General features: G+C 41.3%; 1 protein-coding gene across 1 annotated transcript in view; it reads left to right on the forward strand.

Moving 5' to 3' along the window:
* Positions 1 to 619: 619 nt before the first annotated feature.
* The window catches only part of GUCY1A2 (guanylate cyclase 1 soluble subunit alpha 2), a gene marked incomplete at both ends in the record, with an annotated part of 134,249 nt that continues 109,367 nt past the window's right edge, over positions 620 to 25,501 (forward strand). Inside the window, 3 exons of the mRNA XM_084200969.1 lie at positions 620 to 874; positions 14,910 to 14,971; positions 15,459 to 15,580. Coding sequence (XP_084057095.1) covers positions 620 to 874; positions 14,910 to 14,971; positions 15,459 to 15,580 — 439 coding nt within the window. The remainder of the gene's footprint in view (positions 875 to 14,909; positions 14,972 to 15,458; positions 15,581 to 25,501) is intronic.

Raw genomic sequence — 25,501 nt, forward strand, 5'->3', positions numbered from 1 at the left:
CAGCTCCAAAGCTCCAAAGCGCAGAGCGGAGCGCCTTGCCGCCCTCCCGGCAGCCGGCAGCGGCGGGAGCGCGGGCTGCGCGCCGGCCCTGCCCTCGGCCCTGCCCTCGGCCCGCCCCGCCGGGCGCCGGGGGCATCTCCCCGGCGCGGAGCAGCGGGGCCGGCGGGGCCGCGGAGAGCGGGGCCGAGCGCGACAGGCGGCGAGCGGGGCGGGGGAGGCGGGAGGAGGTGGAGGAGGAGGAGGGGGAAAGGGCTCCAAACAACACGTGATCCCCGCGGAGCAGCGAGGGAGCCGGGGGAGGGGAGAGCGGGGCGGGCGGCCGAGGCAGAGGAGGGCAGCAGCCGCCGCGGTTGCCGCCGCCGCCGCTTTAAAGGCTCCCGGCGCGGCGCGGCACCCGCGCTCCCGGCCCGGCGCGGAGAGCCGCGGAGAGGGGCAGCGCCGCGGTCTGCGCCGGCCCCGGCGCGGCGGCTCCGCCGCTGCCTCCCGCCCGCCCAGGGGCACCCGCGGCCATGCGAGGCGGCCGCCCCCGCGCCCGCCCAGCTCGGCGCTGCCCGCCGCGGCTGCCCGCCGCCCCGCGCTGAGCCCGCCGCCGCCCCGCGCCCGGCCCGCCCGCGGCACCATGTCCCGCCGCAAGATCTCGTCAGAGTCCTTCAGCTCGCTGGGCTCGGACTGCCCGGAGACGAGCCCCGAGGAGGAGGGCGAGTGTCCCCTGTCCCGCCTCTGCTGGAACGGCAGCCGCAGCCCCCCCGGCCCCGCTGACATCCCCTTCGCCGCCGCCGCCGCGGCCAGCGCCGGGGCGCGCCGCGCTCCGCGCCGCCGGCGGGTCAACCTGGACTCGCTGGGCGAGAGCATCCGCCGGCTGACGGCCCCCGCGGTGAGTGCCCCGCGCCCGGCCCCCGCCCCGGCGGCTCGGGTCCCTGTCGGGAAAGAGGCGGCGGTGCCCGCGTCCCCCTCCCGGGTGGTGCCGCCGGATCGCTGGAGCCCGCTGCCTCTCCGTGCCCTCTCCTGCTGCCGGCTGCCAGCCTCGCAAACCTGCGGGAGTACGGCTCCCGGCAGCCCGGTACTGGAAATCGGGTCGGGAGTCACGCTTAGGCGCAGCTGCCGCTTTGGCTGGGTTTATCGTTTCTGCCGAGTCCCTCTCTGAATGAAAACGAAGCAGTAAAGCGCTTATCACTGGTACTAGCGACGGTTTTTTTCCGTATTTTTTTAACATATAAAAAGTTGCATCTGTATGATGCATGGCGTGCACATTGTTCCTGAACAGTGAGGGGATGTGAACTTCTTAGATTTGTAGGGCTTCTCTGTACTGAATAGGGTAAAACAAAACAAAGTTCCGGCTATGTGTTCGGAAATATTTCAGCAACAGATTTCCCTGTGCCTCCTGGATGCGCAGACATTACTGACATATCAGTTTCTTTAAAGCAGACTTTGAAATCCAGCTGGATAGCTGCACCTGTAGTTGAGAGTCAGGGACCCATTGTCTGTATGCTGTTAACATCAGGAGCGAATTCAGGTAGAGCCCGTTACATATGCTGGTGTAATTTTGTAAGACTGAAATCAGTGTCTCAGGAGTTCTTGTAGATTAGTGTAAAAAAGAAGGTTTTTCTCCAGCCTTTTTGTTACGATTGTGCTATGCTCCTGTACATACATCTGTGATCACTGCTAAAATTTCCTCCTAAAGTTTCAGCTGCAACTGAATGTTTGTTTGGGCTCTGAGATAGTTTGATGTATGAAAGCATGAAACATTAATGGCAACAAGTAGTCGTAATGTGCAGGGCAACTGTATCTGCTATTGTGGCATCAGATCATCTTTTCACATATCACTAGGCAGCTCTGGAAATCCCTTATGAGTCTCATCACCATCAACTCTCAGTTTGCATTGGTTTTAATATACTCTTTTCTGTTTGGAATTTAAGTGCTGGACAAGAGTAGACGGGGTGTTTAATGGGAGAAGTTTTAGTGCATTAAATAGCTAATAGTCATCCAGTTGCAGTTAAGACTTTTCTTCCCTGTTGATTTTTTCCCTCTCCACTGGGGATCTGGTCTTGTAATGCTGTTATTAATAGATGATATTTAAGGTGACCTGTCTTGTTTTAGTATATTAAAAAAAAGAGAAGCTATTTAATTTGATAGTAATGCAATGGTATAATTAGAGCATATGTTACCCCAAATATTTGAAGTATTCAGAAGTAGTTCAGCGCAGTATTTTGAGATAACCTTAGTATTTGTGTTTTCTAAGCTTTGACTGTTATTTCCTGTATTATGTTGCTATAAGAGACAATTACAGTTTTACATATAAGTTGTTGAATTTGTTTTAAAAATAAACACGTTCCTTGAATTAAGACATGAATAAAACTCTGATAGATCCAAGTCCTCTTTCTTCCCTGCTCACAGAGAAATTTTGTTTAAGAACGCAAAAATTTCATCTAACATGGTTTGGATGTCCCAAACAACAGCTTTCATGGCTTCCCTGAGAGGTAATTATAGCAACCCCTGCTGCTAAAAAATAGGTTATTTCAAAATTTTAATGTGATACACATTACTTAAAATTTCCCTTTTTTATCTTGGCATCAAAAGTACGGCTTCATTCCCATTTTACTCACTTGTGAATAAATTAATGTCATTAAGTCAAAGAAGTCTTCTTGTCCTAGTCTTGGTTTAAGGGAAAGAACCAAGTCCCCTGCCTTTTTATTTTTCACTCAGAGAAACCACTGTTCATATGCTTTGTTATTTTGGTGTTTTCTTACTGAGCTCTGTGATACTGAATATATGTCTTCATGCAACAAGTCAAGTTGCCATATGTCTAACACTTTGGATCTGATTATTTTTTCGCATCTACTGATATAAATCAGGAATAACTTTAATTAGAAGTTTAAAAAAGCCACTTGGCCTATAAAATTGATTTAATAGGATTCATTTATGTGTTTGTTAAATTAGAAGGCAAGTCTGAAGGGAGCACTGACAGATGTTCTTTCTAAGCAAAAAGCTCTAATATTTTTGTAGATGTAGAGAGATCTTCATTCCATACTAATATAGATAGGGGTCTCTGTTAAGTATATAAACATATTTATGTACATACAGATGTATATACTATATATCTAACCTGCAAGGTTTAGCATTGTCTCTTCAAACATGAATGCAGCAGTTATTTGTCCTCATCCCAACTTTCAAGGTTGAAGGATGCTACAGGTTCCTGATGTTTATACTTAGCCATAGTTTTTTGTGCTTTCCTTCAGCAATGATTAGGATTGAATACTCAGTAAAACATTGTTTTGTGTTTTCACTGTAAAAAATTTCTGTGTGTGTATTTAATACTACTGTACCATGCAGAGAGTTCTAATTGGTAGCAGGAGCTACTGAGAGCTGCTGTGGGCATGTGGAGAGCCTTGAGCAGTGCAGGAAGGAGCATCCAAGGGGCAGAAGAGCATTGGGCACCCAGGAGGGGTGTCTATAGGGCAGAGCAGCAAGAGAAAGCTGTGCAAACAGGCTTCATCTTAGGAGTGGTAGTGCAAAAATGTGTACGAAATGTTTCTCCTGTGCAATTCATTCATGAGTTAGTACAGCTGTACTGTCAATTGTACAAGATTTTGTAGAAAGAAATGCAGTAATGAGGTATTCAAGATATATTACACTAAAATACAGTGAAAATAAGTTACTGCATTTTTTTATCACTTGTAATCTTGGTCTCGATTTTAGCTGAGTATGACTTTGCACAAACATTACTTTTTGTGGAACTGTAGAAAAATATCAAAAAGTGAACCTTGCTGTGTTGCAGCACTGAGTTCACCCCATTCTCCCTGCTCCTGGACAACAGCTTCTAGCACTTTCCAGCAGGCATGATATTCCACCTTTTCTCTTATATTGGTTATTGGAGATTTTTTTCCTGCAGTAGTTATACTAGAGGATGTAGGGACCTGATCCCTCTTTCAGCACAGGTTCATTTGATGTTCCCGTGGGTTTGTAAATGTTCCCCGAAACGCCTGGATGGGTGAAGGATTGCTACTGTTCGTCTGGAATGCGCTCACTGCAAACCCTCTCTTTTGTGAGCCCCAGAACTAGAAGGATGGTAGGGCTCACCTCCCACCAAAACAGCTCTGCATTTTGGGGAAAAGCGTGTGATGATGAGACCTCCGTCCACATCCCACCTGGCATTCGAGAGTAGGCTGTGCTGGGGAAGCAGGGTGCACCGGGCAGGGAGGCAGAGCAGCAACAACGCAAGGAGAGGCAGCTCTTCTGTCTCAGCTGCACTCCCCAAACTAACTGTGCCTGTGCTGAACATCTCACCAAGCTGCTGCCCTGCTGCCTGCCCCAGTGCCAGTTTGCTGTGTAGCCAAGTGCCCTGACATCAGAAGGGTGGAGGCACAGCCCGCACCCAGCCCCTGGGGTCGGAGGCTGTGCTCAGCACCTGGGTGTGAAGATGATGGTTGGTGGGACCAAACTTTGCTGCCCAGTGCAATAAACCCCAGGCTGTGCACACAGCTCTTGTGGCTCCATCGGCTCACAAGGTCCTGGCTCCAGTGTCCCTGCATATTGCTCCATCACTGTCCCTGCCCTCTCACAGCCTTTGATCCCTGTGATCTTCCCACAGGGCTGAGTAATTGTGAAGGCAGCTCCTATCTGTTCTAACATGTTCCTAAATCACGTTCCTGACAGAACACAGATGTCCCTCTGTCCTCCTTCATCTGAACCGCTGTCGAATGGTCTGAACTGCTTCATCTGAACCGCTGTCGAATCTTTTTCTGATCAGAGAAATCTGGAGCCAGATCCAACTGCTCCCAAAAAACCCAGTTGGCCTTGTCACCAGGCTGGTTTCAGTTTATTGGAGATAAATAATAAAATGTTGGGAACTTAATAGGGACATTGATTTATGACCTTGTTTTTAAGAAATAACTCGGTAATTATATGCACATCACAAGCAAATTTAATGATACATTCTCCTTTTGATTCCAGCTTTGTTATGGAGTTCCATTTTAAAGGATGAATTTTACACCCACAAAGACATACATTTTGATTAATTATAAGTAGAGAACACGATACTATATGCTATTCATTATCAAAATAATATTTTCTGCCCTTAGGAGCTCTACTATAGGAGAACAGTATCCTGGCACCCGTTGACATAGCTTGAGTCTTTAAAAGTGCAGTTTAGTATGTTACTGAATTCTAGTTCCTTGCAGCAATTTTCGCTTTTGCTCCAGTTCTATTTTGACTTGCATCCAATACCAGGCTGAAAATAGAATGTAAATCAGAAAAACATTATTTGTCACTGATTTGAAAAGTCAAATACTCTGCTCCCATCTAAGAAGCATAGACTATCCTTAAAGGAGCCAAGAGTGACCGGGTGTGCATTCAGAGGAATCTGTGTACCCTTAAGCACTGCACTGATCTTTCTGAAACACAAATTACAGCACAACACAGCATTAAACTGAGTAACACTTCAATTTGATTATATTTTCTGAAAGGCCAATGTAACGCATCGCTTACAAAACTGTTACGTGAAAATCACTTCTGTTATACTTTTCTGGTCACTTAGAAATATTTCTGCTATTCTTTAAATGCCCAGTTCAAAACATATTAATGTAAGAACACTTTTTTTCCCTGTGTTATTTAGGATGCTGCTAGTGGCTGCTGCCAAATAGTTTGAATTTAAGAACTGTCTTTTTGAATGCAGCCCTTTCCCTGCCAGTGGAAGAAAAGTGAATGTAAAGGCAGTCATTTATGTTAGTGTGTAGGCTATGACTTATGTCACAGAACTACTGTAACTTCAAATTGCTTAATTGCAAGTGAATCCTTCAGTGAGCAGAGGTGGGGTTTTGGCAGAGAAGTTGCAGTGTAGCAGCTTATATCAAACTGGCTCCATCATAAACCTCTACCACTTAGTGTCCATGAATACTACTCCTTCTACTAGCTTTTTACTTCTACTCCCTTAACAAGCTGCTGCCACTAGCAGGAGAGGTAGCAAATTGATTTTTGCATAAGATTTTGGAAAAATTTTGCCCAAGTATTCAGAGCTCCTAAAGGCTTACAATAACACATTGTGTATAGCTAAGGTCTGCTGTCGTAGAAATGACTTCTGCCTGTCTTTCTGAATGAAATAAGGTAATGTCAAATGATACCCGTATCAGTGTGTGATGAGCTTATTCACTTAGTAGCCCAGGCTGGATGAGCTTCTTGCATGAGTAACATCCTTCTCAAGAATGTGGGTGTGAAGCATGAGAATGGTGAAGAGAGGCACATTCTGTGAGAAACTTCTAATTTCTCATTTCAGCAGGCAAACAGAATGATTTTTTTTGAGAGTATAATAAAACCAGACTTTTGCCGAGTATCTTTCAACTTAACATAGACAAAAGTCAGTTATACAAAGGTCACACAAGCAGTCTGCAGTCAATCAATCTGTTATTTCATAGACTGAAATCGAGTGGTGATGTCTTAAACAGGAACTTTCAGGAAAATATCATCAATATGAGCATCACAGTGTGTTTTAGTTGCTTTTCTTGTTCAGCAGTTTAACATCTGGTGCAAAGAAAATTCAGCTTCAGCAAATAAAATACTAAAAAATTCATCTGCCCAAGGGCCTGCAGCATTGTATTGACCTTGATGAAATTTTATTGAGTGTGAGTTTAAGTATTTGAGATCTAATGCTTAGACCAGTCATAGTAATATTGGCTTTCTTAATATTTGTGCTGTTCCGGGCTGAATCTTAACTTCCCTTCAGTGCTTGGAGAAAATGTGTCTTGGAAACATTCGTAGGTTGCAGACAGGTTTGCTGCCTGGAAGCAGTGAGCATATCCCTGCTGGGGAATAGGCTTGCCCATGGGCAGCTCGGACCCGCTGGCTGACAGAGCAGAGCGTGGCAGCACTGGTGGTGATCCCACAAAATTGATCTAAATTGCTTTGCACTTCTCTGTCTCTCCCTGGCCAGTGTGCAGGTGCAAAGAGAGAAAGACGTAAGGGAGACGAGAATGTCCTGATCAATAATAGATGCCCCTACAAAAGCAGTGAGCCCTCATGGCTGCATCAAAACGAGCGTGAACGTCCTTCATTTGAAACTGTTTGAGCAGAGCCACTTACCACCTCACAGCAGTTGGTTGTACTCTGATAAAATATATAATGTTAATACAGAGGAAAGCCGCCTTCTGCCTTCTACGTCCTGTGCTAAAGGCTGCTATGAACTGCTTTGAGTAAAAGAAGTTATTCCGTCTCGTATCCAGATTCTTTCTGTATGAGTCGGTTTGCCAACTCTCAAACTAAGTTTCAGAATGAAGATTAAAAACATCTGTGGTTTGTCCATAGGTTTCAAAGGGTTAAATACTTATGCAGAGCTGCCTATGAAATTAGGTCCAGTTACACTGGGGAAATTGGTTTTTCTTCTATCTCAGCAAAAAAAAAAAAAATCCTTGAAAAGGACCGACCTATAAAGCTTTTCATTTCCTATCAGTCTGCTGGAGTAGCACTGATGATTTTATGTAGTAGATATCAGTTGCATTAAAAGATGAACAGGTAGCATTAGCAAAAGATCATCTGTTATAATCTTACTGAACACATACTCTCTGCAGCACAGAACAGTTTTTCTGTCCATTTCAGACCGGGCTGAAATTCAGAGATTAACAAAGTGATTGCAGCTGGTGTTATAGGGGATAGCACCCTGAGATATTTATCCTTCACTGTCAAGGAGTTAGGCTAGATGATCTAATAGGCAATTTCCATCTGTAATGTCTGTGATTCTTCTAGCTGAAAAGGCAGCTGGGGATGCAGAACTTACAATTTTTAGTCATTACTTAGCTCTGCTTTATTTCTTCACAGTGTTTGCATTGTTGCCATGAAATAGTATTGGGCAAAATTCATAATCTCAATGCTGTTCATTAAATTAAGGCAATTCTCTGATGTGCACCAGCATTCCTCTGTGAAGAGGACCCCACTTTGTACGAACTGAGGAGGAGAATGGTCTCAGGTTTGCCTGCCGGTTGTGCTGAGCTCGGGCGCTGCACGGTCCTGTCTGGATCATCGTGAGCTGTTACAGGCAGCTTGTTTTGCCTCCAGCTGTCAGTCACCCTGCCCTGGATCCCCAGACAGTCCACTCCTGGGGATTATGCATCTTCCTCTCTGGATACCGAATCTGCTGCTAGTCATGGAGGTCTGCAAGCAGGGGGTGCTTTCATCTGGAATTGGGAAGCTGGTCTTCATGAAGAAGATATATTTTTAGCTCAAATAGAAGCAGTTAAAAAAAAAGTGCACCTTAAAATGTTCAGAATCTAGAGAGCAGACCTATATTTTTTTCCTGATTACATGATCAAAAGCGCTATTAAACCCCTAAAGATTATTTCTTTTTTAAAATTTCAGATGATTGCTTATGTTGCGACTCTGATTTCTGTCTGTTCCCTATAATTCCATTCTTCAGCTATTGGGAATGGGACAGGGAGAGTGCTGGCTGTGCAGGACCTGCTAGGGAGTTTTCCTCCTTTTTGCATCATCATAACATTGCTGGATGCTAAAGAAGCCTTCCTTTTCTTTTTCAGTTCTGCTTTTCCCTAGCTGCAGCAATTTCAATGCTTATCTCTCCACTCCTGGCACGTGGGAGTGTTGATAAATGTTTGTCTTCAACTGGAGCCTTGATTCTTTGTTTACAAGCTCTTTAATTCAATATTTTGCTGACCAGAAGGATAGGGAGGGAACAGTTTTTCACTGCTTACATGATCATGGGGTAAATATTAAAAATACCCAAACTGAAAATGACTGTTTTGCCATTTATCTTCTTTTGGATGGGCCAGATGCACACCTGCTCGTGTGTGCTTAGAGATCTGAAGTCACCTAAGCACAAAGGCTTGACTAAAATTGGTTTTGAAATATGAAAAAGGAAATGTTTTTCATTAATGAATGATCACCAGCAGTGAATCTGGCGATTAAAATCATACACATCTGCTGAGTTTGTGATTGAACACTTGAAATTTGAAGCATTTAAAACTTTCAGTGTCACGGTGCTGATTTGGCTGAGGTCCACAGGCTCTCCTGCATGCAGGGGTGCAGATTCCTCTGGGAAGGACTTTGCAGCTCCCCAGGGCACAACACTGTGGGAGAGCCCCCTGACCCAATGGACATACGTGAAGAAATTCTGATAGAAGCAAAGCAGTTTCTAGCAGAGCCTGTTGTGCTCTCCAATGCTTCAGTTTCCATGCTTAAAATTTTAAGCACTCAGGTTTTTAACAGCATGACTGCTGAAGCCCTTCTGAAGCTCAGCTAGGAGCCACTTAGCTTTTCTGAGAAAAAAATATTTGAAACTCTGTTAGGGTTAAGGAGGAACTGTCTGTGTACCTGGCTGCTCTCTTGGCAGCGTTCTATACAGCCCCTTTCTTCCATAATTCCATCTGGGTATCTTAGGATGCAAAAGGAATGGCATGGAGAATTTGAAACTGCATTTATGTAAATTTAGACTGAGTCATCTGGGATACTCTGTGCAGTTCTGTCACCTCAGTGTGGGGTTTGTCTGTCCTTACCTAAACATTTTAAGATGTCGAAGTCTGTAGCAATCAATCAATGTCTCTTCTAGACAAAAGAAAGAAATGGGTATTTATAAAGACTAAGTCCTCCGGCACGTATTAGATGCCAACCAGAGGATTAAATGAATCACTGTGGGTGCCTGCAGTTGGGCAGATGAGCCCTACAGTTTATTTCCAAAGGTGTAGCAATCAAATGAAAGACATTTCAGAGGCAGCAGAAAATGGCTAGAGAATAGGCTAAAATCTCTGTACGCTGAGAAGATTGGAAAGTTTATGTTTGATTGCCTTAGGAAAGACATTTGTAAGAAGGGATGTAGTAAGAAGGGACGCAGTTAAAGTGGAAGTTCTTTCCCCTTTGCCTTGAAAACTGAGGCAATGAAGCTGCAAGAAGAGAAAACTGAACTCAGAAAAATAAAAAAGCCCCAGTTTAAACTAGAATCCTTTTCCAAAAGAAGTTGTCTGAGTTTAAAAACCAGGAATATTTCAAGTTCATTTAGACCAATGTGTTCATAAAGATTTTCTCCAGTTAGTCGTAACAGGACTTTTTGAGGAACTATTACTCCTCTATCTTCAGGACTTGAACCAGTTTTGTGTTACTGGAGAGCAGGATGAGATCTAGCAGGAAGGGCACATTTCTCTAGGAGTGCATCTTGTAAACAGTGGTGGCTGGCAGAGTGACAGTGGCTGTTGTGGCAGGGCTGTCACCGTTGGGATTGCTGCCTGGTGGTGCCAAAGGCACTCTGGGCAGAGAGCAGTGAGGGGCCAGGGGGAAGAGCTGTCAGAGACAGTGGGGGACGATGGACAGATCTTTCCAGAGGCCCTGCAGAGCCAAGAACCTGAACTCCGTGTCAAAAGGAAGGAGAGAAAAATAGAGATAAGCTTTGAGAGTCAAGGTGGCGAAGGCTGGAGGTTGGTTAGTGCTGACAGCACAACCAAGGCCCCCGTTCCACCTGTGATTCATCAGGTACAGAGAAAGCAAAGTGCCCTGTGAAAAGGTGGGAGAGATGACCTCCCTCCCTTCAGATGGGGCAGCCGATCCAGCAGAGCCTCAGCCCTTGGAAGGTTCCAGAAGAGGAGGGTGTGGTGGGTATCAGAAGCTCTCTCCTGTGTGCCAGCCTGCCGTGCTGTCCCAGGAGGTGTGCTGTGTGCCGAGAGCTCACACCTGAGCCTTGCAGAGAGGCTGCCAAGGCTTGTTTGGCTCCTGGACTGTGACCCCTGCTGCTCATCCCTGTGGGCACCTGGGATGCAGCCAGGGGGAACCTGGAGGGGTCAGGAGTGACTGCATGGCTCAGGGCAGGGGTGGAGGTGCAGGTGCCCAGCTGGGGTCTCAGTCCTGCTGGGGGATGTGGTGCAGGCACATCTAGTAGGCATTCTGTAGCTGGGATGGTGTGTGGTTAGCCGGGCTGTGATCTCCTGGGACATGGGGTATGCTCTGGAGGAGCAAGGACTGCTGAGCCAGAATCTGACAAAGTGAGCTGAGGTCATCTCTAACTGGCTGCACAACCTTGTGAAGGAGGCTTTAAATGATGCTAACTGGGGAAGGGGGTTTGTTCTCTGAAGAAAAGGGTGAACAGAAAGATGCAGTCTGCAGCTAAACTGAGCAGGGTGTGTAGGGAAGATTGAGCCAGGCTTTCCTTGGGGGTACAGAGTGGAAGAGGGATGAGAGGCAAAAATGCTGAAAGATGGGAGTTTGAAATCAGAATTATGGAAAGAAATGAGATGTCGTCAGGGTGTTCAGATGCTGGCACAGGTTTCCCAGAGAGGTTTTGAGATTGCCATCCTTGGAGAAACTCTAAACTTGTCTGAAGAATGACTCGAGCAAACAGTTTTAACTCAAATTACTTTGAGGAGGATGTAGGTCTAGGAGACCTCCAGAGGTTCTTTCAAACCTATATGACTCATTGATTCAGTAATTTTTTACAAATTATTCTGATACATTAGGGTTAGCTGTGGCCTGATGTCTGAATTCAGAGCTATTTTAGGGAAGTCCTCTATTCTCTGCCGTGCAAGAGATCAGTCTGAGTATCTCCAGTGTTCCCTTATACCTTACATGTCATCATACCATATAGAGCTTGGATGTGATCTGGTATGGCAATCCTTGGATTAATTTACATTTAGGAATAACAAGAATTTGTTTTACTTTTACTTTGATTTGTCCTTAGGCACCTGAACAGATGTGACTACTCCTCTTGTGATGCATACAAATATTAGTCAATCATCATAATCAAAAGGAATTGTTGACATTTAATTGTTTAGATAATAGTCCCTGGCTTATATTTACATTAAATCCTATAATTTTAAGTAGCCATGAAACTGTACAATCTCTTCAGTAAATAAGTGGCACTGAGCACCTAAATGGCATTACAGTAGAGGAGGTGTGTGGTTAAAGGCTCTCTTTTACCTCCTCGAGTGGCAGAACTCTGCTTCCGGGAGAGGTCATGCATGCCGTGCTGCTAGGAGAAGATTTAGCTATTTTGCCTCCATCCAGTCTTGTTACTGGATTAAAAAAAAAAGAAAAGAGGTGGAAATGTTCTCCTGCTCATTCTCTGTCTCATGGGCAGTGCATTATCAGTAGTGGAAGAAGCAGCGCCAAACTGCCCTTGTAGGCAGCTGCAAGCAGGTGTCATATCTCTTCTCACTGTTTTGTTTAGACATGGCCCTGGTTACAGAATTACATTTGTAGCAAAATGACATTCACCAGTGATGAAATACAGCACACTGAGAAGGTGAGCGTAGTGACTCTCCAGCGATGCACAGCAACATGCCATCATAATTCTTGTCTGAGATGAAGAAAGACTTTGTGACTCCTTGGATCAGTTTTCATTCTGGCCCTGAGCGCATTACATCGAGCTCTGTTTATGACCCGTGTTTTAATAGTAAATCCTGGTTTTGTCTGTACTTAATTTCTAAGATTTGATAGGATTTGCCAGTGAAAAGTGGTGTGAGTTCATGGGGTTGTTTAGAATTGTCTGACAACAGCTAGGAAACTGATTTAGCTTTCAGGAGAGAAAGTTACGTGGGATTTTTTTTTTTTCCATTCAGCACTGCAGCAGAAGGGATGTTTACCATTGAAATAAGTTCAGGACTAGGAGATTGCTTGTATTGTCAAATCTTGAGGTAGTCAAAACGATTTTTCCCTGGTTAAGGAGTGCAGTATGTGTTCCAGGCATGAGAAGGTCAAAGACAATTTGTGGACGATTGCTCAGGTGTTCTAAGCTGCAAAACTTCTCGAGAAGACAAGAAGCTGTTTTTCTTCCTCTCTGCTGTGATACCAAGCACTGCTGCATTCCATATTCTTGCTGTAAAAGCACTTTGGGACAACCAGAATGGAGATTTAATTTAGCAATCAAACATTTCTATTATTCCCTATTTCATGTCAGAGGAGTTGCTGGTGGAATACTGAAATTCTGTATGTAGGGAGTGGGGCTGAGGGAAATGCTGTGTGAGATGGGAAATGGCAGCTCTCACTGCTTAAAGCTGTTCTGCTTTGCTTTGTTGCTGCTGTGAGAAAATACATCTCTTCTATATGTAAAGGGTGGATTTTTCTGCCTCCTGAGCACAGGAAAGCATCTGAGTCTTGGTGAGAACACACCATTGAATATACCTGCAGCCCATTAGGCCTAAAGACTTCAGCATGTGCTGTACCACTGAGAAGGAGATGTACTCTTGATAGTGATGGCTTCACTCATGTGGTGCTTCCATTGTGTTTTACAAGAGAACATGCAACTTTTAAAGCCTTTTGCCACAGGTGACTTAGTTCCCACTGAGAAGCTTTTTTTTTGTTAATGGGATCACAGAATAGTTTGGGTTGGAAGGGACCTTTAAAGGTCCTCTGTCTAGCCTCCCTAGAATGAGCAGGGGCATCTTCAGTCCAGAGAAAGCCCCATCCAACTTGACCTTGAATGTTTCCAGGAATGGGCCACCTACCACTTCACTGGACAATCTGTTCCGGTGTTTCACCACTGTTGCTATAAAAATCTTCTTTCTCATATCTAGTCTAATTCTAGCCTCTTCTAGTTTTAAAACATTGCCCTTGTCCTACTGCAACAGGTCCTGCTAAAAAGCTTGTCCCCATCTTTCCTATAAGCCCTCTTATGCTCTTTTTGAGTGCATACATTAAAATTTTAATTTTTACAATTTAATTAATTTAATTTTTTAATACAAAAGTATAGATGCTTTCTTACAGTTTTGTATTAGAAAATAAATTTTTTGCAGTCGTACAAACCTAGTGTAGCCTGGTATACAGTTTTTTCTTCCTGCTGTCATCAGGACAAACTCATGAGCAAGAGTTTGAGCAAGGTGGGAAGCTCAGCTCTTGAACTGCTGGATCTGTAGGTCAGTAAGCAAAATTTGAGACTTTCAAAGGTGATTGTGGTTTTAGAATGAGATCCTCTAATTAAGGGGCATTTTGACTATTACTTTCTAAAACAATTAGATGTCTATTCCAAAAGGCAGGAAAAGACCAAACATCTCTAAAATTTCAGTGTGGGTTGTTGTGAGTCTGATCAGAATGTCCATGTGTGCTTTTGATGCAGAAGAAAAACTTATAACTCTAATTTGTGCTTCTCTGTCTGAATTCTGGCACCAGGTCAAAATAGACAGGTGAAGAGCCTCAGATTTGATACGAGCTAGTAATTTTTGAGGAATAACATTTTGTTGTAAATTACTTGGAAAATTCAAGAGAGAAAATTACATGGATATCACATGTCCTTTATTTGCCCAAAGATCTCTCATGAATTCATTCAAAATAATAGTAGCCTCAGCAGCAGTAATAGTAAAAAAATAAACATTTATATACATAAGTATTTTGGTTAACACTGTAGTAGTGGTGATAATGCAAATAAAGACAATTATGCACATATGTAGTTTGGTGAACCGATTTTCTTCTGATGAACTTGACTTTCCCGGTAATCTGAAAGATGATAGAAGAGTTAAAGCTTGTCAGGAAAATAAGCTGAAATAAATTTCATCTTTATAATATTCTTTATTAGAAAATGCTCTAGGGAGCATATAGAGTTTAAAAATTCAATGCCTTTTCCTGGTGATACTTTCATCACAAAATAATGGCATTTTCTTGCAGACTATTTCAAATTAATTATTTTAAATTACTGAGATAGTTGGTGGGTGATAGTTTTTGAGAGCTGTTTTTGAGAGTGAAGTGGCTCATTTGTTATGTGCAACTAGCCTTATAAGCAGTATTAATTATGCCACATTGTAAAATTCTTCCTATTTAAATGGTGAAGTAAGATACAAGGAACAAATAATAATATTTAATATCTGTTGTTGCGATGGGCATATGGCAGGTAGAAGATAAAGAGGAGTAAAACTGAAGAAAAATAGCGTGTGAAAAGATCTGTTAATTGAACTGTGCTCCAATTCCCTAATCTCACAATTTTTAACATTATTCTTCCGTAGCCTCAGACCATTCGGCAGACTCTTCAAAAGACACTGCAGTATTTTGAGCATCAAGTTATTGGGTAAGTGTTAATGGGAGGTGGGAAAAGGTGCGTGGTGATGCTTTGCTCTGTGCTTTCCCATCACAGCCTTCCATGATAAGCTGTTTAATTTAATTTTTAAACTTTTCTCTCAGATTCTTAGAGATGCTTTGGAATAGCAGTACATAACCTGGATGTAAATGGTAAACTGCTGTTCAGTCCTGCTTCTGTACAATCCCATCAGACAGCAACTGCTTAATGAACTGGAATGTTTCTTTTAAAAGAGAATAGCAAATCCTTCTCAGTCATAGAATATCAGGTTGGAAAGGGACCTCAAAGCTCATCAAGTCCAACCTTTCTTGACAGAAGCATGGCCTAGACAAGATGGCTCAGCTCTCTGTGCAGCTGAATCTTGAAACTGCCCATCCTGGGGCAATTAATCCTTAATCCTTTTCCACCACTTCTGGAAGACATTTGTTGAATTTGCATTTGTATAAGGAGTTGTTATAACTATTTTTTTTTTCTGTAGTTACAGAGATGCAGAGAAGAATTTTCACAATATATCAAACAGATGCTCCTATACAGACTGCTCTGGCAATGAAGAAACTGAAGATGTCTCAGGAATTCTCCAGTGTACGGCTAATGTGCTTGGTATGTGTTTTCAAGGGAATTTGTTTCCTTTGGCTGCAAGGAAGGTTTACTGACCATCCTAATGCCAACAATGAAACCAGAAATTTTTGCTCCAACCATAGAAATTTAGAATATAGGCAGCAATGCACTGTTACTACATTTGTCTCCTTTTCTACATACATGTTGAGCTTTTAAAACAATCCAGACGTGATTGTCAGTGGAGGCAGTGAATGTGTATTGTGCAATACCCAGTGATTTGAGAAGTTGCAAAGGCTTTTGGCAAGTGGACTTGCTTCTGTGCAGGCCTTGGAATTATCTCTAGTGTTTTTATGGCTGTTCTGCAGAACAGCAGACACTTTTATCATCTGTGGGCCTGGTGAATAGAGGGCCTGAGAAACAGCAGCAGGGTGTACTGGAGACATGACACATTCTGGAAATTTAGATTTTCTTCAGCAAGAGGCACAACACTGAAATCTGACTGTGTATGATAATTGAAGATAAGTTTTAACTTTCCATGTCAGAGGAATATGGTGAGGTGATTGTCTGCTCACATTATGGTCTTTACCATTGTATCCTGCTGACTTAAAATACTTTTGGAGGATATGCATTGTGTATCTGTCTTTCTTACTGCAAACTGTTAAGCAGACTTGGTGTGCTCTGTGAAACAGCAAACATGATCTAGTTTAGACATGACTGTGTTTCACTGACATTCAAAATGATTTTGGTTTGTTTTTTTTTTTTTGCTATCCAGTGCCTTATTCTGTAAAATGCTAGATGCTGTCAGGGATGTTCTGTGTGCCTTTAACTGCTGCTAGAAAGAGGTGGCAATTTGTATTTGGCATGTGTGGTCATAGAGAGAATTTAGAAAAAATCAAATTCTAAATGTGTCCAGTGTTAGTTACCTTTTTTTTTTTTAATTCTAAAATATTTGCATGCTAGCTCTCTAAAACAAATGCTATGAGTGATAAGGCAGGACTCATACAAAGCAGAGACTTTTCATGTTATCAGGTGCATGTTAATATTATAAAAAGCCAGACTAGACAGGTAGTACTTGTTCCACCGTGACACAAAGTATGAGTTACACAAAACAGTTATGAATAATTTTTCACCTTCATAGTACTTTTAAAGCAGTATGTTAGTCCTAGTACCTCAGCATGGCTGAGTAATGTGTGACCTGTTTCTTCAGTGGTATCCTCAAAATGCATGTTTATTAGGGGCAGACTGGGACCAAAATATAGGGATAATGTCTAAGCATTACTATCTTGGGGAACTATTAAAGTGGGCTTTGTTGAAAATTAGGTTGCAGGACAAGTTCACCTCTTAAAGAAAGAGTTCTTAGCAAAAAATCCCACTTCAGTATGAGCAAAACACTGAGATAATTTAAAAGCAATCCTTCTCACTATCTGGGATAAGAACATAAGGGAATGAGCAGTAAACCCAGCTTCTTTATTTAATTGTAGTTCCTATCACAACAGGGAAAAAATTAATGGAGGCTGTGTAATTAATCCTCACATTCACAGTTATTTTTCTTGTTGAATAAGGACTGGTAAGAGCAGCCTCTGTGAAAGAGGGATGTAACCACTGGGGTGTGTACCTGGAGCGACTGGCATTGCTGAGACAGGAGGCAAACATGAAGCTGACTGTGATGAAGGCCAGAGAAACTTGGTTAAACCAAATTTGGCTCTTAGTTCATTTATATGAGCAGTAAGAGACGCTTGCTGTCTAGGGCTGGAAGAAAACGTTTCCTTAAAGATGCTTAGAAGCATCTTGCTGCTCTCTGACCTTAGATACTGCCAACATGATTCACCTCTTCCAATCTCTAACCACCTCTCAAAAAGCAATTTGGCATTCCTTATTCATCAGAAGAGTGCAAATGCTGAGCTCACTGGTAAGCTTGGAAGACTGTGAGCAGATGCTTCACACTGTGGTCCTGGTGCTTGCGCTGCTCACAGGGAAGTGCCGACTGCAAGCTGTTCACTCGGCTCGGTGCATGTGATTTATCATGTATGAATGCTGCAATTTTCCTCCTGTCAAGTCAGCACTAAAGTATGTCACCATCTTCCTGCAGTGTAAGGATCTGATTCTCCTTGTCTCCTTGCTGAGTTGCTCTGCTACAAGTCTAGACATGAGTAGCAGTCTCCCTGCTTTAAACCACTGTAATTAAAGGAACCCATGTCCATCACGTTCACGTGCTGCAAACCGTGTGGTACCAGATCAATCCCACTGTTTTCCTTTACAATGACAACTTCTGAGGCTGGAGTATTTAATTTAACTTTCTATCCTTTCAAAAATAGTCCAGACAGCTTAATGATGGGCTCTGCTTTCATTAATTGGTGCATGCATACTTTTACAGTGTCCTTCTATAAGCGTGTAGAAACAGAGAATCCTTTAGGTTGAAAAAGATCTTTAAGATCATCAAGTCCAACTGTTAATGCAGCACTGCCAAGTACACCACTAAACTGTGTTCAGAGGAGATTGACAGTGTTGGTTTGAACCTATTTTAGAAATAATGATAAGAGGAAGATGTCCATGATGAAGTATTTTATGTGGATTACTACCACATTTCTTTCTTAGGTGACTATAAACTTATACTGAGGTATGTTAGAGAAAAAAGTTGTATCTAAAGAGATTCCTTATTTGACCTTGGGCAAGTTTTTTATTCTTTCTGTGCCTCAATTTCCTATCTGTATAATGGAGATAACAGGATTTTTTAAATCCTTTAAGCCATATGTCAGTGCTATTCAGATTTCAACCTTCTTGAAGTAAAGACATTTTCATACCCTTCGTACATTCAGCATTTTAAACAATGACAGCAAATCTCGTTTGGGACTGCTTTTGTCCTCATGATTTAAAATAATTTGATTTCATGTAAGATTAGAGTGTGCATTTTTACTTAAATGCTTCCAGAATAAAGCAGAAGACCTTCATGCAGTTGCAAATTAAAACTTTGGCAACAGGAAATTACGGATGAAAACTTTTTGTGTTGTTTTGTAAGTGCTATTGTAAGGAATTTATTCTGGGACATAAAGCCTTCATGACCTATCTCCTGTTTATTTCTTTGGCAGATATTCAAAGAAGGTCTGTGCTACTGAGTTTTACAAAGCAGTAAAGAAATGCCTGATTTTCCTTTTTGAACCCCACTCAGTACTTCCAATATATCACATGATATTTCTCACATCCCAAATGCACGAGTCAGATAAAAATTGTGCAACCTTCACCTCACCTCCTCCAATCGCTCTTTTCAGACGCTGCAGACAATTAGTGTAGCCTTTGTGAATGTGAACTATTTTTCACTCTTCAGTCCTTCACAGGGAAAAAAAGAAAGGGAGTTTCACTAAGGCAGTTACCGATCTTTTAAATGGCATCGGTATTTCCTTTGGAGCCTCCTTGCATCTTGCTGAGGGACTATGTATTCTGTCCTCACTTTGGTAGTAAAACTAATGAAAAGTAACCTAAATTTGTAAAGTCTTATAAAAAGAGATGTTGTGCAAAATCTGCACAGCTGCAGTAGCTGTTCCTACACAGTCTCTAACAACATGGAAGAACTGTTGTCTTTGAAAGGCCATTTGTGTGTTGTAAATTGCAGTATCTAAATTGCATATATTGCAGCACCATGTTAGATACACTTTATACATTACACTTGGTCACACAGTCTGAAGTTACCAATACACTTGTATCAGATCATGGTTTCAGCAGAAAGGCCTGGAGAAGTAATTTTACCTATCTGAATTTCTAATGTTTAAGGTAAAGAAAAAAATTTTCCTCCATTTTTTAAAATTCAAGCAAATAATTTATACCACAAAATTATTTTTTGTTTCATAAAAATTTGGCTCCTAAAATATTACTACAATTACCTCATTTCCCTTAAAAAATGCACAGCACATATCAATGGCTAAGTCAGCTCTACATGTGGACTCAAATGTATTGCAAGAATTTTTCCTCTTAGGCATTTGTAACTTGTGGGACAATAATGCTCTTTCTTTTGATTTTGCTTCAGAGAGTGGTGTGAAGAATTTACTTGTCTGTCTATCTATCTGGGCATCTTCTGTTTGGAGGATGATATGGTGCAGTGGCAATTCCCTAGGGATTCCCTAATTCCCTGGTGATAAGTTGTATGGAATCCTGGCCCAGAGCCCTGTCCTGTCAGGGAGATAAATCGTGTTTCTGGATTCAGCTTCCCCAAGTCACCAAGGAGGAGGTGGAATCCATTGTTAGTGTAAGGTTTTAGAGAGTTCTTGCTCTGGGTGACATTTGCTTGTCACTACCAAAGAGAACATGTGTTTCAGGCTGCTTTATATAGGGCAAATCACTTCATGCCTAAATATATCTTGCAGGGCTGATCCTTCATTTGGTACAAAGGGCGTAATTCTGTAAAAGTCATTTGTTCTCTGTACATTTGTCAAAGATCTGTGTTTCCTTTATGAAACTAAGAAGATCTTAGCTCTTATATGAGGCAAGGGCATGAAGCTGTGTCAGGGCAAGTTTTGTCTGAATATTAGGAGAAGGTTAATCACCCAGAGGGTGGCTGAGAGCTTCACTGAGGTGAAGGCTGTTCAATTTTTATTGCTTCACTGCTGGGCACTTGGGAAGTGGTCACAGCACCAAACCTGACAGAATTCAAGAAGTGCTTGAACAGTGTTCTCAGGTATATGGTGTGATTCCTGGGGATGTCTTGTGCAGGGCCAGGAGTTTGATTTTGATGATCCTTGTAGTTCCCTTCCAACTCAGAATATTCTATGCTTCTATGATCCTCTGTTGTTAAAGAGGAATATATTTGGGATCATTCTGGTAACTAGTAAATAATTGCTGAGAAATACTATATTTGAAAAGGCAGGAAACAATTGAAAAGAAGGTGCCAGGACAGATCTCAGCCTGCCTACTTGCCACCTTAGACCAAGTGTAATGTTTGGAAAAGGTAAACAAAGGTTTGGTAGACTGACTGCTTGGGAGGTGTCTGAGAGCTGTAAATGCTTAGATATTGAACGTATATAAATTTTTATCACTTCCCTTTGCGCTAAGAACTGTGGCTAGTCATTAGGATGCAACTAATTTAGGATACACAGCCTGATTTATAATTAAAGTTGTTGGTTTACAAATGGCGTAAAAGGAAATGTTACACAGCCCAGAGGATTGGCAATACTAATGGATTCTAATAATACTTTATCCTGGGGGGTCTAAGCTATGCTCACAGGGCTCCTGTTATTTAGCAGATGTTACAGTGCACTGGCAACACAAAAGTAATCTAAACAAAAAGCACATAATTCATGTGATTTCAAAACTGAGATGAGTACATCTCAATTAGAAAAGGACAAATGTTTATACCAAATGGCCTTAGACATCCCACTCTTCTCAAATCAGAGCTATTTATTGTTAGAAAGCAGATGAGCTTCCAGCAGATAATGAGTGGTTTGGAATTATGATGTACAATAGCATCTTGTGGAAGTCTATTTATAAAGAACATTTTCTGGCCATGATTCATTGACTAAATGTAGGTGTTTGTCATTATCTGAGGTGCTGTGAGGTATCTTGTGGCCTCTGTTAAACCTTCAGAAACGTGTAGGTCTCCCTTAGGTCCCTCATCTTGGCAGATACAGTAACTATCTGTTGGTTCTTTTGTAGATGTCTTGGATGCCTTGTGAAGACTCAAGGAGCATTAGATTTCTATATTTAGTCAGATGAGTTGAGCCCTTTATATATGTGTAGAGTTAGGAAAGATAATTTTGCATTTCATCGGAAGAGTCTTTAGATTTCATTGCAATTTTATTCGTTCCAAGAAGTGCAGTTCTGCTCCCTATGTTAATTCAAAGACACATATATTTATTTTAATGAAAAAAAAGCAAATGAAAAAAATCCTTATTACCGTTTAATCTCTAGAGTTAGCATGAAACAAACCTGGTCTGCCTAATTTTTAGGAACCACCAATCTAATGACTGCAGTTTTCATGTAATGAGCCCTGTGCAATTATAAGAAATGAGCCTCCCAGGTGGTGGCGGGGGACATAAAATCGAGGTAGTCTTGCTTCACATAGCTTGGCTTTGCTTGCAGAATTGGCTGCTACTGAGAGCATTATATGGGGGCAAAAACCCCTTCCACTGCGTGTTCTTAATGTCTCCTGTGAGCTTCCTGTGTCAACAGTTTGGAGCAGAATCTTTTATATTTATGTTAAGAACTGTTGATCAGCTCCTCACCAAGAGGCAGTAATTACAATGATATTTCTATCACTGGTCAAAGGACAAGGAAAGAAAACACCTCGTTAAAAGTGGATAAAAGAAATATTATAGGTGAACAAGTGTCAGGAGTTCTTTTCTTAACAGCAGTTCTCATTTATATTCTGTGAAATCTTGAAAGAGATGCAGGCCCTGCATGTCACTGTAAGAGAAGTGTTGTATAGACTTTTCAGTTGTGTCACAACCATATGTAAAGGCATAAAATGATGTTACTGTATCTGTATAAAAACCACCAAAAAGGTAATATAAAAATACTATCTGGATTCCCAGGATGATAAAAATTAACAATCATAATGAAGTAAAACCTAAGTCATTTATACAGTAATTAGATACTGGTACTAGGCTCAATTACAAGCCAAATGATTCATCTACTGTACCTTCAGCATTAGTCTGTACACAAGAAAACCTTTTTTATCCAGACACTAAATGTTGCTTTCCCTACCACCTGAAATAATTCTTTGGAATTCTGAATTGCCACCTGTCTTTCTGTCCACAGGTCTGTTTAAGGAAAAGATGTTACTGATGCCAAAAATTTGATCATCCAAAAACGTTTAAGAGACACTTGCTATTACTGAAGGTGGCAAATTCTGCTTCTGTTCACAGTATGAGGTCTGAAATTGCATATTTAATTGTTCTAGGCACTTAAGGTTTGATATTTACAGATTCTGAATGGTATCTCAGAAAAAAAAGTATTTTTCAATGCCAAATGAGTCAGATGCTGGCCACTCTGCAGCCATTGTCTTCATTAGTTACTTTTAGGAAAAACTGGATGGCTTGTAACTGTTTCTGCATGCTGTACCAGTTAATGAATTGCATTGATTTTTTTATCACATCACATCATATTTTTTATCACATCAGATTTTTTATCTTCTGATTGCTCCTCAAGAGCCTATGATTTGCAATTTTCTTTATGGGAACAGATTCTTACTTAATTTCTCCACTTCATAATGTACAAAATACTTAAAAAGATTGTATTAATTCCTTGACATTTTGTAGTGTGTTTTCAGTTTACATTAACTGCTGAAAAGAAAGTGAAAACCTTTTGCTAGCATGTTATTACAGGATGAAGTAGTTTATTTCTGCTCCAGTTCAGTTAAATACTTAATTTGTACTTTGAACCTGTGCTTAAAGACTTTGGTAATTTTGGATCTCAATAGCAAATATAAGATCCCTTCTCTTAATGTCTTTGAGGCACATTTTCAAAGGATAATAATTTTTCACAGATCTTTTTATTGGAGGTCCATAGCAATATTTTCATTCGGTGGTTGCTTTGCCTCAATTTCCAATATGTATATTTAATTTCTCTCCAATATGGACTAGAATAAAAGGGACATTGTAAGGAAAAGCAGCAAAAAGAAACTACTAAGCAAAAAACATTAAAGTTAGACACGATTTGTCCTCCTGATGTCGATTTAAGTAGTAGGAACACAGTAGATCCCTCTCCAGGAGGAAAACAAATTGAGACTAATGCATTTTTAGGACTTCATTCACTATATTAGTTGAAGATTTGTAGACAGTAGAAGCTCAAAGTAACGAGTTACTTCAGTTGGGGAGCAGTAGAGAGTGTTGGGATGATTTTTGGTTTATTTTGTATTACTACCACTTAGTGGAGTGTCTTGGTGCAACCAGGGGAGACCTTTTCCTCTGTATTAATTGCAAGCCATTAATTGCTCATTAGGAAGCCGTGTTGGGGTCATGCATGAGGTGATAATGGGAGTTCAGTGGCCTCTGCATTTGGAAGTGCTGGGCCCTCATACAGATATCAAATACATTTCTTTTTTCCTGGGCAGCTGAATGAAAATTTTGCTTAGAGGTCCACAGTGAAAAAGAAAGAATGGAAATTCTGGCTTTTCAGAATGGAATATCAAATTGTCAGTTTTGGTGAACAGAAGTTGACTCATATTTTCAATGCCATATTCAATTTGAATTATTCCACTGCAAAATCAAACAGAAAAACAATTGTTCAACAACTGAATGTCAGATGAGTTTGAAAGATTGGACTTTTTATGTAGATGCCTAATCTGAAGGTTATAAAAAGATTATTTTAAATTTGTTTGTATTTTCTCAGCATAAAAGAAAAAAAACAGGAAATACCATCTATGTTGAAATTGGAAATCATACAGAATGTAATATTTAAAGATAACAACTAGCCCATGGAAATCTCTAAATGAAATAAAGTATGCACTATAGAGACAATGAGTTCTGAGATTCTTTTTTTTAGCATGAAGGTTTTTCTACTTGTAATAAAACTATCATCTCCCAGTCTGGTATTGTCCTGGATTTATCTGGGATAGAGTTCATTTCTTCTCAGTAGCTGGTACTTTGCTGTGTTTTGGATTCAGTATGAGAATAATGTTGATAATTTACTCATGTTTTGGTTGTTGCTAAGTAGTGTTTATCCTAAGCCAAGCACGTTTTTTGTGTCTCATGCTCTGCCAATGAGGAAGGACACAAGAAAGCTGGGAGGGAGCACAGCTGAGACCCAAACTGGCCAAAGGGACATTTCACACCATTAAAATGTCACACCCAGTTTATAAACCTGGGGAGTGACATGAACGAGGACAGGGACTGGCACTGGTGGTGAGCAATTGCATTGGGCATCACTTGTCTTACTGTGTGGGGTTTACTACTACTACTACTACTACTATTATTATTATTATTATTATTATTATTATTATTATTATATTTCCTTTTGTTTCAATTATTAAACTGTTCTTATCTCAACCCAGAAGTTTTACTTCTGATTCTCCTCCCCATTCCACTTTCCACTGGGGTGGGGGGCTGAGCAAGTGACCATGTGGTGTTTACTTGCCAGCAGGGCTTAAACCACAACAGCTATGTGTAAAAATATGGGTAGGGAGAAAATCTACAAAAGATTTGCAAAAGATTAGGATCATTTATATGGTAGCAAGTAAAAAGGTTATACTGAAGTATATACAGAGTTAGTGCTAGGTGAGCATCTCTTCATCATTTGTTTCAATAAGAGGCAGGAATAATTCAGTAAAAATACATATTGAATATTTTCTGCAACTTTACACAAAGACATCACTGAAGCCAATAGCTTTGCAGAGAAATACAGAAAAAATTAGTCTGTGTGTGTTTGTGTAACAAGGAATTTATTAAATAAATATTTGTAATTCAAAGATAAACATCATGCTTTATGCAAAAATTATTGTCTTGTTGGTAAGGCTAAGGAAGAAACTTCCTTGGCAGGAACATTATGACTTTTGGTTCTGAAGGTTGTTTGTTTTAGTTTAATTTCCTTAGTATATCATAGTGCCTGTTCTTGTAGAGAAATTTCATGACTAACATAGACCAGCAGTTTGGTTGAGTTTGGTCATATCCATTTTTCTATTAGAGCTGATCTGATTTTCTGCTGGTACTGTGTGTAACTCAATTCAAGGCTCAAATGTTTTTAAAAGTAGTGGGATGTCCTCGAGCCAGGTATAATTCCTGTTGCTTGGGGTCAGTATGTTGCATCCAGAGTGAACAGCCAGTTCTCCAGGATGGACAACGAGACCAATCTAAGACAATCAGCAAAACCTCAGGCCAAATACTGAGATAGAGTTCCCAGCAGTGATAATGAGGTGAGGCTTGCATAAGTAGCAGCAGAGTCCAGGAGTGATCAGTTCTGCAAACCTCATTTGCAGTCAGTGGCGCCAGGGCAGCTGCTCCACTGTATTTGTATCATACATTTGAAAGGCAGTTCACCTGT

The sequence above is a fragment of the Fringilla coelebs genome (assembly GCF_963513975.1).
Source record: "Fringilla coelebs genome assembly, chromosome: 2".
Classification (NCBI taxonomy): Eukaryota; Metazoa; Chordata; class Aves; order Passeriformes; family Fringillidae; genus Fringilla; species Fringilla coelebs.